Source organism: Meles meles, chromosome 7 (assembly GCF_922984935.1).
Source record: "Meles meles chromosome 7, mMelMel3.1 paternal haplotype, whole genome shotgun sequence".
NCBI lineage: Eukaryota > Metazoa > Chordata > Mammalia > Carnivora > Mustelidae > Meles > Meles meles.
This window is the reverse complement of record NC_060072.1, coordinates 11525288-11540972: the sequence shown is the minus strand read 5'-3', so window position 1 is coordinate 11540972 and position 15685 is coordinate 11525288. Positions and strand designations below refer to the sequence as shown.

Genomic DNA, 15685 nt, shown 5'->3' with positions numbered 1-15685 from the left:
GCCACGGGTCGCGGTCACTTGTGACCTGGCCGCATGCGTCACCCCGTGGACAACCTTATTGGTCTTTGCTCAGATCCCTGGTCAAATCCTACCCTGAACAGCATTTGTCAACTTCAGGAAGGCTCAGAACTAAGTATGAAGACGACAAAATCAAATCCGTCCTCTTCTCACACATTCCAACAATTCTAACTTTATTATTTCTGGCCTTCCCATTACTTGTTCCTCCACCCGTTTCTTGACCCATGTCCCCTGTGTCCCGTTTAGTCCCTTCCCCTCACTGTCTGTCCCCTCCTTCCTTATTCCAGGTTCCTTGTTCCTTCCCCTCCTTGACTCCCCCTGCCCACCCTGCATTAACCCTTCCCTCACTGGCTCAGCTTCAGAAATGCCTAATTCCTCAACACCCCATCTCAACACCCCAACACAAAAGCTTTATTTGGCAATTTTCCCCCCTCTAATAAGGCACCTCCATGTCATTGTCCCACACATGTCCCTGCTCCCCGCCCTGCTCGGGGATCACGGAAGCGGGCTCTCCCTCAGACGTTCATAGAACTCGGTGAGCTTCTCCAACTTGCTCTCCAGCTCCTGGGCTCGCTGCCTCATGACTTCAGCGGACTCTGCCTTTGCTCCCTCTTGCAAGTGCCTTGAGTGTCTCACAAGATCATACACATCTGATGCAAAAGAGAAAACTGAGAAAACCCCACCAGTGATCCGGGCTCCTCTGGTCATTGCCAGAGCAGTGCCTTGAAAAGTGTTCTGCACCCGCCTGGCAGTTCGACCTGAGACAGGCAAACCTCTTGTGAACAGCTGGGCCTGGACAGCCAGCTCAGGGTTCCCCCTGGCTGCCCTGATGACATTAACTCTATGTGCAAGGTCATTTGGGTGTCTATGTAACTCAGTTATTAAGGAAAGATTAGAGTCTATGTGGCGATACAGAAACCTTAGAAATACCTCGACTTCATCAGTATCACTTGATATCGGGTGATTCGCTTCGTAGATGGCGGAAAACTCTCTGAAATTTTCCACAATGCTGGTGCACAATCCGGTCACAGACGATGCTGCTCCCAGCGCGGTTGCAAACGCTGACGCTGCCAGACAGGGCACTGCTGCATAAGGCGCCAGAACAAGACCGAGGATGCTCAGGACACGGGACGCTGCCCCAGCAGAGCCGGATGCTACGTTGGCGATGGTGCAGCCCCTGTGTACCCTGTCCACCTCATCTGCGAGCTGTTTGAGCTTTCTTATGTGCTTCTCAATCTTGAGTTTCAACTCGGGAAACATGTTCAGAAACCTCTTCCTAGCCAGGTGCTCTTCAGCCTCCAGATCCATGGTTCTTTGCAGCTCGTTCAGACCTTCACGTAGGACTTCTGCCTCCTCCCTGTAACAGGGAAGGTCAAGGGGTTAGGAGAAGCTTATCTGGAAAATGGGCTCCATTTGCTCTAACCTACATACACCACAGAACTTTGACTGCAAACCAAATGGAAAAGAATGTTACAAATGCAAAGAATCCTTCCCGCAATGTTACACACGTTCCGTACACTGCTCATGCTCCATAACACACACCAGTCGGGGAGTAAATAAGTCCGTGTCATCCTTGGAGGCTCTTAAATAGTGGCTATTGGAGGAAGACGGCCTCGCAGTCAAGGACAGGGCCCCACAGGCAGTACCACAGTGTCTGCAGACTGGGAACTCTGCAGATGAAGAAGGGGAAGTGCGGTTGGAGTGGGAAAACCTTTGTTCAGAGATACCTCTGTGTGCTGAGGGATGAACCTACCCACAGAGGTCAGCTCTCGCCCTGGGCACTGGGAAGGGAGCACTAGGCCCCACCTGAGATGTCAAGGGTCCTAGAACAATACGACTGTCTTCCGCTGCTTGGGCCTTTGACCTCGGGACAGCCTGACTAGGATGATGGAGCCTTTGGGTCATGAGCTGTCAGTTCTGACCACGGAGGACCTAGAAACTGGCCTCCCGGGGGAGTGGAAGGCGACAGGTCAGCCATGCAGGCAGATGTGACTGAGCCCCAGCAAAACTCTCTACTCTGAGGCTCTGGTTGAAAAAAACTCTCTCCTGGACCACACGTAATTCAGGCCCTTCTGACTCTCCTTTGACTAGGTCCTGACCTTGGTCTTCTGGGCTCTGATCTTAACAGACTCATACCCAGTCTTAGCAAGAGGCGTGTTAAGACAGCATAGTAACAACCCACACACTCTCGATATCTCATCACCATTGACATCTGATCAAATTCCACCTTTGATGCAGAAGTCCTTGACCTCCCTTCAGGAAGAACCCTGTTGGGTCAGGTGAGCAAGAATCCCTCCGCTTTGATGTCTCCTCTTGCTGATTTCCCATCCCCTGCCCCTGCCCTGCTCCTCGGCTAGAAATCCCTACCGGTCTTCACTCTGTTCCAAGATGAGCCCAATCTCTCTCCCCTGTGACATCACTCTTGACGCCTATGGCTTGAATTGAGTCTTCTTGCCCATTGTAGTAAGTGTCACAGTAAGTGCTCACTTGCACAGTGTGAGCATCCCTGGCGGCCATGCTCCCCGTGCACTGTCACACATGGATACAGGACAGTAAGGCCTCCTGAGGACGATGGAAGCTTTGCACTGGAAACCCTCCCAGACTCTGCCCCAATTGTCTCTCTCCTTGGCTGATGGGAACCTGTATCCTCCCCTGTCACACGGCATAACTGAGGGGACAGCTCTCGGGGAGCTCTGTGAGTGCTTCCGGGGAATCCTCCAATCTCAGGGAGTTTTGGGGACCCCCCAACCCAATTTGCAGTTGGTGACAAAAATAGGGACAGTCTTAGGGATTGTGCCCTCAGACTTTGCAGTTGGCTAACTCTGGGTACCTGGAGTTTGAGAAAACAAGATCTCACAGCAAGAAGGGTCCTTAATCACCTTTTTGCTTGGCAGCTGCTGTCTCTCCCAAGCCTGCTGTCCACTGACGGGGCCCAGCCACTGCCCCAACTGACTGAGAGCCACGACACCCACTACCCTGGTTCTCCTCAGACTTTCCAGCTCATGTCATGGATTCCCCACCCACCACCCAGCTCCGCCAACCTCACAGGTGTCACAGTCTAAATAACACCTTAGCTGGTCACAGCTTTGCATGCATGTACACCAACGCCATGTGCAACTCTATGACATCTCTTAAAGATACAGGAGACTTTGTGAACCTTCTCTTTGAACCAGTAGGCTGGAAATGATCTAGATTTGGGTAAGCTAGTGGAGAAAGTAGATTCCTCTTTGGTGGGAATTTCTGAGGCTCAGAATCCCTCAAAGGGTACCCAGTTGGCAGCTGCCCCTGTAGAACTGGAAGTTGTCACAGAGTCACACTGCCTCCTATTGGTCCGGGGCTGCTCTGTGTAGAAGATAGGGGTTTCCAAATGCTAGATAAGACCCACCCAGCTCCCAGGCAAGGTAGAGAGGAAACCTTGCCCCATGGCCTGGCATGCCCAGGGGTGAGGAGATCAAAGAAGGAAGGGAAGAAATGTCCCCTCTCCCTCTCACAGGGCCTCTGCTAGGTCCCTGGTCTCCTCAAGTTTATGCCCTAGAGCTTCACTCAGTCGCAGATCCGCTGCCCAAGCCTAGATGCCTTGGCCCTCTTGTCAATTGTGACCACTGGCTCTGGCCCTGGTCCAAGCCTCCTGGGACCTTGGACAGGATGCCTAGGTTCTCCCCCTTTGACCTCGCAATTCACACTAAGGCCCTGGCCACAATCTTCTCAGATTGAGTTACTGTTCCCATGCAACAAATGCCCAATCTGACACTCCCAGATACACAGACCCAGAGAGCTCCAGGGCTATGCAGGGAGAGAGTCAGGATCCAACCAGCTCAGTCCAATTGCACTCCAGCCTCTCCACCTCATGGGCCCGCAGGATCCTGCATGTTCATGGAACTGCTCAGATGGGGAGGGAAGGCTCTAGTCCGAATCCCCAGGGCCACAGACTGAGGTGTCAGTGTTCTTGTGACTGGTCCCAGGGGAAGTTGTGCTTGGCCCTCATCTCCAGGAGAAAGACCCTTACCCCCGTCTATTCTCGGCAATCCTCTAATGAGCTAACACTAATGGAGTCCTACTGTGTGTCATCACTATGCTAGGGACCTTCTGTGCGTTATCTGCACTTCCTCATGATAAAATTGAACAGATGAACAGATCAAGGCAGAGAAGGGTCAGCTTTAGGGTAAGGCCCATGGTCACATAACCTGCCCTCTGGAGGTTTCACCACTCCTCAATCCGAGGCCATTCACTGCCAACAAATGTCGTGGAAGACATGTTCCTCATGGATTGTCAAGAAGGAACATGCTGAACTCCAACCCCAGGACACTGCCCCACAGAGAGCTGGGAGACCATCCGGGGGCATCTGTGCAGGGGACGGGGAGTACCTGGACAAAGTGGCCTCAGCCACAAATCTCTCCCAGGATTCATGGTCACTCAGCAGTAGGTATAGTCGCTCACGCGTCACTATGTTCCAGAAAGTCTCAATGACCACCTCAAGAAAACGTTCACTCTCTAGATGGAAAAAAAAAAAAAAAAGGAAAGGCTTTTAGGGTTTTCTTTTTCCTGCTTCTCAAAGGGAGAGAGGAAACTAGGTCTTAGCTGGAGGGAAACCCCAGCGCGAAATGGTACATTTATGGACCCAAGGGTGGGGAAATAGATGAGAGCAGGTCTAGGCAGGGTATTGAGATCAATAGATTCAGTTCTTGCCCCGCTTGCATTCTGATAAGCAGGTGCTTATCAGGACAAGTGCCCTAACATAGCCATGGGGGACTGGAGTTGCTAGGGGAGGGGAGGTTTTACCTGGAACTAAGAGGTTCCAGGGACAGGGGACAGCAACAATACGTAGTGAGGACACACTGTGTAGCAGGCCCTGGCCCAAACACATAAACACATTCTATTTGATCCTCATAACCACATAAGGAAACACTCATTTTACAGGTAAGGTTAGGTGAGGCACTCCAGATCACACAGCAGGGAGGTGGCAAAGACAAGACTGGGGTCCAGGTTGTGGCCCACTGACCCTCACAGAGCAATCAGGCTGGCGGCAGGGGAGAGCTAAAGGAAATGGCCTCTCTCGTAAAGCCCCACAGTCATCCTGAGCCATGCTGGAGGCTTGGACAGGGCAAGAGGGCAGGAGCAGGTTCCAAGATTGCTGATCTACCCCCTTGCCCCACCTCAGGATATGTTTTTTCCCCTTCCCTGCCCTCTGCTGTCCCCCTCATCTCTGTGGGCTGTCCTGGCCTCACTTCTGGGTCATTGATGGATTTGATGGGCAGCAGGGGAAGGGAGGAAGTAAGCACCTCAGCCATGACCCTCAGAAGACAAGAGGGAGATATCCCTACAGACTTCTGGGCTGGGGACTCCCCTTGACCTCTCTTGGGGGCTCAAGGAAGCTCTTCAAGGGACCGATTCCTCTGCAGGTGAACTCAGCTGGAGGCATCCCCGCAATTCCAGGGATCATCCAGAAAAGTGGAAGGGGACTACCTGGGCTGAGCCCACGGGCTCCCGAGGTCATGGTGTCGCCATAGTTTTCCCTACTGCTTCTGTCCGTGTTGCAGTTAGAAGGAGCTGTCGCTTCACCCCTGGGGAAGAGAGAACAAATTCTGGGGTCAAATGTGAGCCAGCAGAGGCAGCAGGAAGCGGTGAGGGGCCAGGTCTTGGGGCTGCCCTCTGGGATGGCGACAAATGCCAAAATGGACTTTACCCCATGTGTCTGTGTACTGGGTTCTGCCAGCTGCTATTTAAGGAAAGTTACTCACCTCACTCCAGCTCACTCCCAAGCCGAGTCAGGGTCCTGTCGTCCTGTTGGGGCACAAGAAGAAGCTCATCGGACAAGGAGACTGCCATCTGAGAAGTTACAGAAGCAATGAAACCAAGAACAAAAAGAAGATGGGAGCAAGGGTTCTGGAAATTCCTTGAGGTCGGGAACGTGTGTGTTTACTAATGGGTAAGAGCTAATACTGATCAAGTATTGAAGACAGGCAGGCTCCTGATGTGTCCCCTCACTGAATACACACACACACTCCTGTTCGGGAACTTGAGTGTCTCTGATCCAAATCGTGTGTTTGTGACGACTGTGCTCTACTCCCTTTAACATACTAAAACGCTTATTCATGTACAGTTGATGGTTGAACTACCTGGGGGTTAAGGGCAATGACCCCCACCATCATGCAGTAAAAAATTCATGCATAACTTCTGACTTCCCCAAAATTTTTTTTAAAGATTTCTTATTTATTTGACAGAGAGAGAGAGAGAGAGACAATGAGTGAGGGAACATAAGCAGGGGGAGTGAGAGAGGGAGAAGCAGGCTTCCTACTGGGCAGGGAGCCCAATGCAGGGCTCAGTCCCAGGACTCTGGGATCATGACCTGAAATGAAGGCAGACCCTTGAAAACTGAGCCACCCAGGTGCCCCTTGACTTCCCAGAACTGAACTACTAATAGCCTACTCTTGACCAGAAGCCTTACCAATAACATAAACAGCTAATCAACACGTATTACATATGTTCTATGTATTATGTACTGAATTCTTGCAATAGAGTAAGCTAGAGAAAAGAAAGGGTTAAGAAAATCAATAGTAAGGGGCACCTGGGTAGCTCAGTCATTTAAGCATCTGCCTTCGGTTCAGGTCATGATCCCAGGTTCCCTGGATAGAGCCCGTACAACTGTCTCCCTCCTTAGTGGGGGGTCTGCTTCTCCCTCTCCTTCTGCCCCTCCCCCCGTCTCATGTGTCCGCTCTGTCAATAAATAAATAAAATCTTAAAAAAGAAGAAAGTCATAAGGAAGAGCAAGTACATTTACCATTTTGTACATAGATTTAATGAAAAAATCTGCATATAAGTAGATCTGGTCGTGCAAACTTGTGTTGTTCAAGGGTCAGCTGTGTAAGTGTTTATTTGTAAATGACTCCTCTCCTTCCACAGCCTTGGCTTGCAGCACTAACCAGTCTTTGTCTGGATCAATTTCCTGGTGCCACAGCTTCCCACAGCCTGTGCCCTCCTTGCTTCTGCAAGATTCTTCATCCCACATGGCCTGGAGCCCTGCTGAGTCCTGGCGCAATCCCTACAGTCCGACTAAGGATTCTCAAGCCTTCCCAATAAGCCCAGTCTTCTCTGCTGTCCTCCCCCAACTTTGAACCTTCTTCAAGGTTCAAATTCAATTGCTTCTAATTCTTTATCTAAAGGAAAGTGAAAAGAACAATCTCTTTGTATAAAACTTTGCATTTTGCATTTGAGATTGTTTCCTTAAGTCATTTCTAGAAGCACGATGACTGGGTCAGAAGCTATCCGCACATACGAATTTTTTCATACCTAGCGCCACACTGTGATGAAAAAAATTATACCAATTCACATTCACACTCACAGTACATGAGGATGTCCATCCACTGCTCTGTTCTTAACAGTTCTTCGTAGTCTTTTGTAAAAAACACACCCTTACAGACAGAGAATTTATTTTAGTTCAGTTATTAGCTTGTCTTGGGAGATGAGGAAAGACAGCAAATATTGATTATGTTTAAGCATTATTTTTTTAAGATCTTATTTATTTATTATTTGAGAGAGAAAGAGAGATTGAGAGAAGGACTATGAGAAGGGGCAGAGGGAGAATCAGACTCCCCATGGAGCTGGGAGCCTGATGTGGGGCTCAATTCCAGGACCCCAGGATCATGAACTGAGCCAAAGGCAGACAATCAACTGAGTCACCCATGCACCCTAAGCATTGTTTTTTGTTTGTTTGTTTTTTTAAAGATTTTATTTATTTATTTGACAGAGAGAGATCACAAGTAGGCAGAGACGCAGGCAGAGAGAGAGAGAGAGAGAGAGAGAGAGAGAGGAGGAAGCAGGCTCCCTGCTGATCAGAGAGCCCGATTCGGGACTCGATCCCAGGACCCTGAGATCATGACCTGAGCTGAAGGCAGAGGCTTAACCCACTGAGCCACCCAGGCGCCCCCAACCATTGTTTTTAAGTTTATTTATTTTTTTTAGTCTCTACACCAAATTTGGGACTTGAACTCACAACCCCAACGTCAAGAGTCCCAAACTTTTCAGAATAAGCCAGCCAGGTACCCCAGGCCCTATTTGAAGAAGGCAAAAGAGCATTTATCAGCTTCCCCTCCTGAGACCTGACTGAAATGATAGTAAAGGTACTTACAGGTATAAAAATAACTAATGATAAGAGTGACTCACATTTGTGGCCTTTCCTTTGCACTGGTGATTGCTCTACGACTTTACAAATAATAACCTGTCTTCTTCCAATAATCATGGAGTTGTGTGTGTATCATTTGTCTCCCTGTTTGTAGATAAGGAAACTCAAGTACAGACTACGTGACGTGCCCCAGGTCAGAAATCTAGTAAGCGGTAGACTGGGCTCAAGTCTTCAAGGTCCTGCTTGCTGGACTCAAGAACCCCCACACTGCCTCTCTTCATTCTGCTATACTTTATTTTTTCTATTTTTTTATTATTCTTAAAAGATTTTATTTATTTATCTGACAGAGAGAGAAATCATAAGTAGGCAGAGAGGCAGGCAGAGAGAGAGGGGGAAGCAGGCTCCCCACTGAGCAGAGAGCCCAATATAGGGTTCGATATCAGGACCCTGAGATCATGACCTGAGCCAAAGGCAGAGGTTCAACCCACTGAGCCACCCAAGCCCTCTGCTACTACTTTAAAAGGACAATGAGCCCAACAGGAATCCAGAGGCTTAGACAAATGTTTGAAGGCAGATTGGATGGAGTATTGATAGCTGAATAAAGAAGAACAGAGGGAATTCCCATCAGAAAACCAGAGAGAGAACAAGGCAATAGGCAGGAAGAATGGTCTGCTAGGCAGAGCTGCGGAGAGGGAGACCAAAGATGAGAGGCAGGTGGAGGGGAAGCAGGAATAAGGTTACCAACCCCACACCTGACCCTATATTCATGGCAGCCTAAGTCTATACCAGAAGAGGGAAAATCAGAAATGAAATATTCCAGAAAAAATACCTCTGTCTTCTGACATCTAAAGGGTCCTCATTTGATCACTCTACATGGAAGCCTATCAGTCAACTTACCTCTCTCTTAAATACAGATGGGCAAGCTACGATCAGATACGTTAGAAAGATGACCAGATGGAAAGGGTGGCTAAGATCGATAGAAAAACAACGGCAGATTGGGCACCTGGCTGGCTCAGTAGATAGAGCATGCAACTCTTGATCTCGAGGTCATGAGTTCAAGCCCCATGTTGGGCATAGAGCTTACTGAAAAAACAACAACAACAAAATCAACTGGACTTCATAAACCTTAAAACAATACCAGAAAAAAACACATAATTTTGATTATAGAAAATGATTTTTTTTAAACCTTGACCCAACGTCCTCAGGGAGATTAGAAAGGTGTTGTCTTCATAGAATGAGAACATGATGCACTGAAAAAGTAAAATAATAATAATAATAATAACAATAATGGACCAAAAAAAGGGCTCTTGGGACTTAAAAAGTGATGGACAAACTAAAGAAGTCTAGGTAAAGGTTGGAATAGTCAAGAAAAACTTCCAGAAAATAAAACAAAAAGGTGAGAGAAGAAATGGAACTAAATGGGGAATGACAAGTTACCAATGCTATCAATTCTTAGAAAATTACTTGAGAAAGAGCTGCAGGGAAAAAAAAGTTCATGTGTTTAGGGGGTGAGGTGGAGGATAATGACCAAGAAACCAAGAGACAGAAAGATGGGAGGTCCAGGAAACAGGAAAATTAACATGGACAGAAAGGAACCCAAGGAATCCAGCTGGGCATACAGTAGGCCTAGTGAGCAACAGCCCAGAACGGAGTAAGAAGTGAAGAGTTGTGTGGGGAAAGGGGACTTATAATAATATGTACGATATAGTATCTTATATAATGGGCGGTTCAAAAGAAATTGAGAAAACATTGAAGGTAACATTGCAAGGAGTAGAAAAAAAAGGCAATTAGAAATTCAGGAAAGGGGCGCCTGGGTGGCTCAGTGGGTTAAGCCGCTGCCTTCGGCTCAGGTCATGATCTCCGGGTCCTGGGATCGAGCCCCGCATCGGGCTCTCTGCTTGGCGGCGAGCCTGCTTCCCTCTCTCTCTCTCTGCCTGCCTCTCTGTCTACTTGTGATCTCTCTCTGTCAAATAAATAAATAAAATCTTTTAAAAATAAATAAATAAATAAATAAATAAATAAAATAAAAAATAAAAAATCTTAAAAAAAAAGAAATTCAGGAAAAACTAAAATTGTACAAGAACGCATGTACAAAAAAAAAACAACAACGAAAGAAAGACAGAAAAAGAAAGCATGTACAGGGGTGCCTGGGTGGCTCAGGGGGTTAAGCGTCTGCCTTCAGCTCAGGTCAGGATCCCAGGGGCCTGAGATCTTGTCTCACATCAGACTCCTCCCTCAGTGGGGAGCCTGCTTCTCCCTCTGCCTGCTGCCTCCCCTCTCAGTTTCTGACAAATTAATAAGAATCTTAAAAAAAAAGAAAAAGCACGTACAACCATATTTCCCAAGTCAGCTTTATAGTAAACAATACTGAAAACATCACATATATATAAACATTCTTGTGTGATTTTTTAACTTCTAGAACAAAAGAGGCCATTTAATTATGAGAACCAAATGCACTTGTTGCCAATACGTAAATCAAAGCACAATGGTGGAAGTTGGGAGCCGAAGCACTGAAGAGAGGAGGAGGATGAATATCCGCATTTTACAAAGTGAGGACCCAAAAATACCAGCTACAACTGAGAGGCTAGGAAATGAAGAGGTAAGAAAAGGAAGAAAAAAAAAAAAAAAGAAGGAATGAAAGAAACAAAGGTGTAAGTAAATGGCTTACGACTAGAAAGATTTCTGAGGACATAAATTTAGTGACAGAATGATATTAGGGGAAGGTGGGGAGGTGTGTAAGAAAAAGCATAAAAATAAGTGAAATCATTATCTGCCCTAGGAAGAAATAAGTAGCTCATATTGCAATTTAAAAATCAAGGGAATGAAGTTAGCTATCGTGGTGGGTGACTACTGCTGTGCACCAGGCACCGTTCTAAGTGATTTAGACGCATCCACTCATACATTAGTTCTCACCATGATTCTGTAAGAAAAGGAACTGAAGCCCAGAAAGGGTAGGTAATTGACCCAGAGCACCCCGCTAGTGCCAGAGCCGAATTCAAATCCAGACTCCCTGTCTCCAGAGCCTACACTCTCACCTATTCTGTTCTCCCACTGTAGGAATATCATAGAAAGATACTGATTAACCACCTAAAGAAAAAGCAACACAATTAACAGTGATTGTTTTTAATTGGGAAAGTGGGTGAGCAGAGCCCTCGGAACTAATGGAATTGCTTTAACTGTGCTTATAACTTTGATTTCTTTTTTAATTTGAAGAAAGTGGAAGTCCCTTTAGAGCAGTGAGTAAAGGCTCACCCCAATAATGGGCTGGTTTCTGGCCCCACCACGTTCAAGATGATGGGAGCCGGTGGATCAGGTACCCATAAAAACTCAGCCTGACTCCTGATGTGACAAGCGGCAGCGTGGGAGAAACCACGGTGGTTGATAAAGTAAGTTCTCTAAGAAAAGTGGGATGATAACGTAGGTTCAACGAGAATAATGGTCTAGCCATCCCTGCCCACCTGTGTGGCCCCGACAGGACGCGGAGCCTCCCATCCCCAGCTCCCATTCCCACTGGCTCTGGCTAAGCTCTCTGGAGGCAGCAGGACAGAGAATGTCACCAAAGCATCTCCCTGGAAGGGCTGCAGACAGGCTCCTCGGGCAGGGAGGAAAGGGGAGCCAAGGACAGGACCAAGTTCAAACTCCTTAGTCTGCTCCCGCTCCCAGTTCCTGTCTTCCTCACTGTGCCCTGATTCCGTGTTGCCTTGGTCTGGGCACCCTCAAGGACACCTTACTTCCCTGCTTGTCTTTTTTTTTTTTTTTTTTCTTTTTTAACTTTTATTTTAAGTAGGCTCCATGCCCAACGTAGAGCTTGAACTCACACAGGGCCCTGGGATCAAGAATCGCAAGCTCTACCCACTGATCCAGACCCAAGCCTCTCCTCGCTTCTCATCACACCTCAGCCTCCAGGCCATTGCTTAGGCTGCTCCCTCCCATCTGGAATGCCTTTCTCCACCTTCCTCACCCTGTAAAAGTTTACCTGTGCTGAGAGGCCCAGCTCAACCACTGTTTCCCCTGCCGTCTTCCCCCATGGTCCCTCTGGGTTCCCCTTCAGTGTGCGCTGTCCTGACTGCAGTCCTCTGTGTGTCCTTCTCTGCTGGACTCTGAGCACTGGCGTGGCCCTGACTATTTATTCCCTGCTGCACCTCCTGTTCCAGGGCCTCCCGGGGAACCCTGAGCTGGGCTCAGAGCCGAGGTGTGGGAGCACAGCGCACCCAGCTTCACTCCCCGCTGAGCAGTTCCACTGTTTTCTTGTCTGTCTTGATGAAAAGCTTGTCGTGGCGGAGAACAAATGAAACCAGGCCTCAGATTTCACACGAATTGCCCTCCTGATTTAATGTGCTTCCGACAGTCCTCCCAGATTTCTGAGCGTTTCCATTTATTTCCTCATGCCTTCATGCTCCCGTCATAGTATTGTTTATGTGAAGAGAAAGAGGAAGAGGAAATTGCAGTAAAACATGGGTGTCCTGGGGCATCTGGGTGGTTCAGTGGGTTAAGCCTCTGCCTTCGGCTCAGGTCGTGATCTTAGGGTCCTGGGATCCAGCCCCACATCGGGCTCTGCTCGGCAGGGAGCTGTTTCCCTCTGTCTCTCTGCCTGCCTCTCTGCCTGCTTGTGATCTTTCTCTCTCTCTCTGTCAAATAAATAAATAAAATCTTAAAAAAAAAAAAATGGGTGTCCTGATGCCTGAGCCCTAGCAGATTTTCCAAAGCCTCCCCTCCCCGAGGGTGGCCAGGCCAGGTCTGGATGTCGGGCCCAGCTCCCTCCACACTCACCCCACGTTTGTCTGCTAACGGCTGCCAGCATCATGGGGAGAAGGTGGAGGTCATTTCCTGCCTGCCCTGCAGGCTCCTCTGAAGACACAAGAAAAACCATGGTCCTTTGGAGAGTAGCTGGCACCCAGTAAATGTGTCCTGAAGGAGAGGAGGATGAGGAGGAAGGAGAAGAAGGAAGAGGAGGAGGAGGGGAAGGGAGAAGAGGAGGACGAAGAAGAAGAGAGGGGAGGAGGGGGAAGAGATGGAGAAAGAGAAAAAGAAGGAGAAAAAAGAGGAGTGAAGAAGAAAAGGGGACAAGGAGGGGAGCCTGGGTGGCTCAGTGGGTTAAGCCTCTGCCTTCAGCTCAGGTCATGGGCTCTGGGTCCTGGGATCGAGCCCCGCATCGGGCTCTCTGCTTGGCAGGGAGCCTGCACACATCCCCTCTCTGCCTCTGCCAGCCTCTGCCTACCTATGATCTCTCTCTCTGTCAAATACATAAATACAATCTTTAAAAAGAGAAAAGTGGACAAGGAAGAAGGGGAGGAGAAAGGGGAGGAGAGAGGGAGGAGTGGGAGGAGAAGGAAAAACCAAAAGACTTGTACAAAATCAATCAATCAGTAGATCCCAACAGGACCTAAGCATAAGCTAGAACGAAAAAGCTACAAATATCCTGGGGAAAATATTTTTAAAAAATAATGTTCTGTTGGACAAACTTCTCTAATCAAGATGCAAATCCCAGATGCCAGAAAGGGAAAGTTTCCGTTATCTGATCTCTTAACAGTTAAACATTGCACAGGACACCATGAACAAAGTCAGACTACAGTGAGAGGCCAGGAGGCCCCACCCTCGATCCTTGGACCAGCAAAAGCTGAGCGCCCACGAAACACGACAGATCCTAGGAATCCCCATGAAGAGACTGAAGCCAAGTTCTTAAGAGATGGGATCAGAGAATCCCCAGGGAAGGGACTCACCAGACTCACACGGTTGTCGGCAGGCAGGGCAGAAGGGAAGACCAGGCCTCTGGAAGCAGGTGTTTGGTAAGAAATGAGATTTATACAACCCAAAGACTCCTAGGTTTACCTCTGCCGGCAAACACACGGATCTAAGTTCACGCCTGATCATCAACCCCAGGAGTCTACAGTTTGGTCTTTTCAGATTCGAAGCCTAGACCACACTACAGTGTAATCCTTCTCACCCCTGGTCCCTCTCTTCCCTCTGCTGCGAGCACACAGGCCGACCTCTTCTCTTCCTGCCCCACAGTGGGTGGAACAGAGGTCCCAGTGGGGGGCAGGGAGCAAAGCCCAGACATCTCCCTGCTCTGTCTCCCAGTCATGGTCCTGGTCACGGTCATAGTACCCTGGGCCAGTCAATCCCTGTCAGGCCCTCAGGCTCCCTGCAGGCTGGGCACTGCGCAGACACTCAGAGACTGTGGGCAACACAACCCTGAGTCCTTGTACCTCAAAAGGAAATCCCTTGCCGGGGGCGGCCCAGAGGCTCTTCCTCACCTGCCCTCCACCTGCCCTGCTTCCTCCAAATTCCCGAAGGCATGAGCATCCTGACATTTGCCTTCCATCTGGGGTCGCCTGCTCAGGTCACATGTAGTCTGCAACCTGGCCTGAGCAGTGTTCCCCTCCCTCTCCATTGTTTTGGGGCCCGGGGGCGGAGGGGAGAAGCAGTCAGACAAACCCAGCTACAAATCCGGCTGCGTCCCTGCTCCAACTGGGACCTGGGGCTGGAGCTGCAGGTTCCCCCTTCATCGACAAAATCGTGACAACACGCGATCCTTTCCTGACAGAGCTGTCTGGAGGGGGAGTTCACGGGCAAGTTTCCCACCCCCGAACTACCCAGGGATCGTCCTCAGAGCTGAGACACATCCAGGGGTTCGTGGCTGTGTGGACCCGGGTGTGTGTCTGGGCAATAACCACACCTCGGGGCCCGGATATATCAGGGACCTGAAGGGAAACTGAAAGTGTCCACGTCCCAGCAGCTCGTGAGGAAACACACACAACCAGGCCGGTGCCACCCTTCCGCCCACCCTCGGCTGTCCTGACTCCCTCAAAGGAACAAGCCCACACCTGACATTCCAGGTCCTTCTCCGCTCAGCACTTCCTGCCACTGACACACTGTGGAACCTTCAGCGAATGACTCCCCCACAGAGTAACCCACCCAGGGCTTGTTCCCAGGCCCTCCTCTCTGTCCCTCCCACCACACCCCCCACCGCCCTGCCTGTCCTATTCACCTCCCTGTCCCCAACATAATAGCTGCTCACCACGTACTTGCCATATGGCAGCCACTAAATGCCACCCAGGTGGCTTCCAGGCATTTGCTGATGCAGATCCTCCTCCCAGGAGATCAAACTTCAGAGTTCAGAGGCTCAAACTTCAGAGCCTCACTCGGGCATCACCTCCTCTGAGAAGCCCTCCAGCAGCCTCCCTGGCAGAGACCCTCTGCCCTACTTCGCTCCCATGGCACCTGGAGAAGGGGCAAATTACCCTTCTCTGGTCACCATGTCCCTGTCTTCCCTTCCCCCCTTCGGATCTAATCAGGTCTCTCTAGACTTGTCCTCGATGCCAGGACAGTCCCAGGACGCCCGCCCTTGGTGGCCAAGTGCCCTTGCAAGGCTGCAGACGCTGGCAGGAGACAGCTGAGGAACCACTGCTGTTTTCAACAGTGGACAGAACTGGGGGTCTACCAGGCGCTGGTCGGACCCCGTCCACGCAGTCCTGTCTGGTTCCCACAGCAGCTCTGGGAGATACCGGCCCCCTGCACAGACACAGAAGCCGAGGGGGAAGGGCCACA

The 15685-nt window shown here is 49.5% G+C and overlaps 1 protein-coding gene across 3 annotated transcripts; it reads right to left on the bottom strand.

Moving 5' to 3' along the window:
* Positions 1 to 9: 9 nt before the first annotated feature.
* LOC123946289 (apolipoprotein L3-like) lies at positions 10 to 15235 on the bottom strand. 3 transcript variants are annotated; one of them, XM_046011761.1, is made up of 6 exons: positions 15163 to 15235; positions 13858 to 13906; positions 5757 to 5799; positions 5482 to 5579; positions 4383 to 4509; positions 10 to 1375 (listed from the first exon to the last, which is right to left on the bottom strand). In XM_046011761.1, the coding sequence occupies exons 4-6, from the start codon at positions 5510 to 5512 to the stop codon at positions 514 to 516; spliced, it is 1020 nt and encodes a 339-aa protein (XP_045867717.1). In that variant the 5' UTR covers positions 5513 to 5579; positions 5757 to 5799; positions 13858 to 13906; positions 15163 to 15235; the 3' UTR covers positions 10 to 513. The 3 variants fall into 3 exon arrangements, with proteins under 3 accessions (XP_045867717.1, XP_045867716.1, XP_045867719.1); XM_046011760.1 differs by lacking the exon at positions 15163 to 15235 and having other exon boundaries at positions 13858 to 14178; XM_046011763.1 differs by lacking the exons at positions 13858 to 13906; positions 15163 to 15235 and having other exon boundaries at positions 5757 to 5844.
* Positions 15236 to 15685: the final 450 nt, after the last annotated feature.

What these genes read in the sequence shown, in the direction of transcription:
- LOC123946289 (XM_046011761.1), bottom strand. Translation starts at nt 5,512, where the DNA reads ATGACCTCGGGAGCCCGTGGGCTCAGCCCAG. An exon ending in AGCCCGTGGGCTCAGCCCAG is followed by an intron (nt 4,510 to 5,481) that starts GTAGTCCCCTTC and finishes TTTTCCATCTAG; the next exon opens with AGAGTGAACGTTTTCTTGAG. An exon ending in GCTGAGGCCACTTTGTCCAG is followed by an intron (nt 1,376 to 4,382) that starts GTACTCCCCGTC and finishes TCCCTGTTACAG; the next exon opens with GGAGGAGGCAGAAGTCCTAC.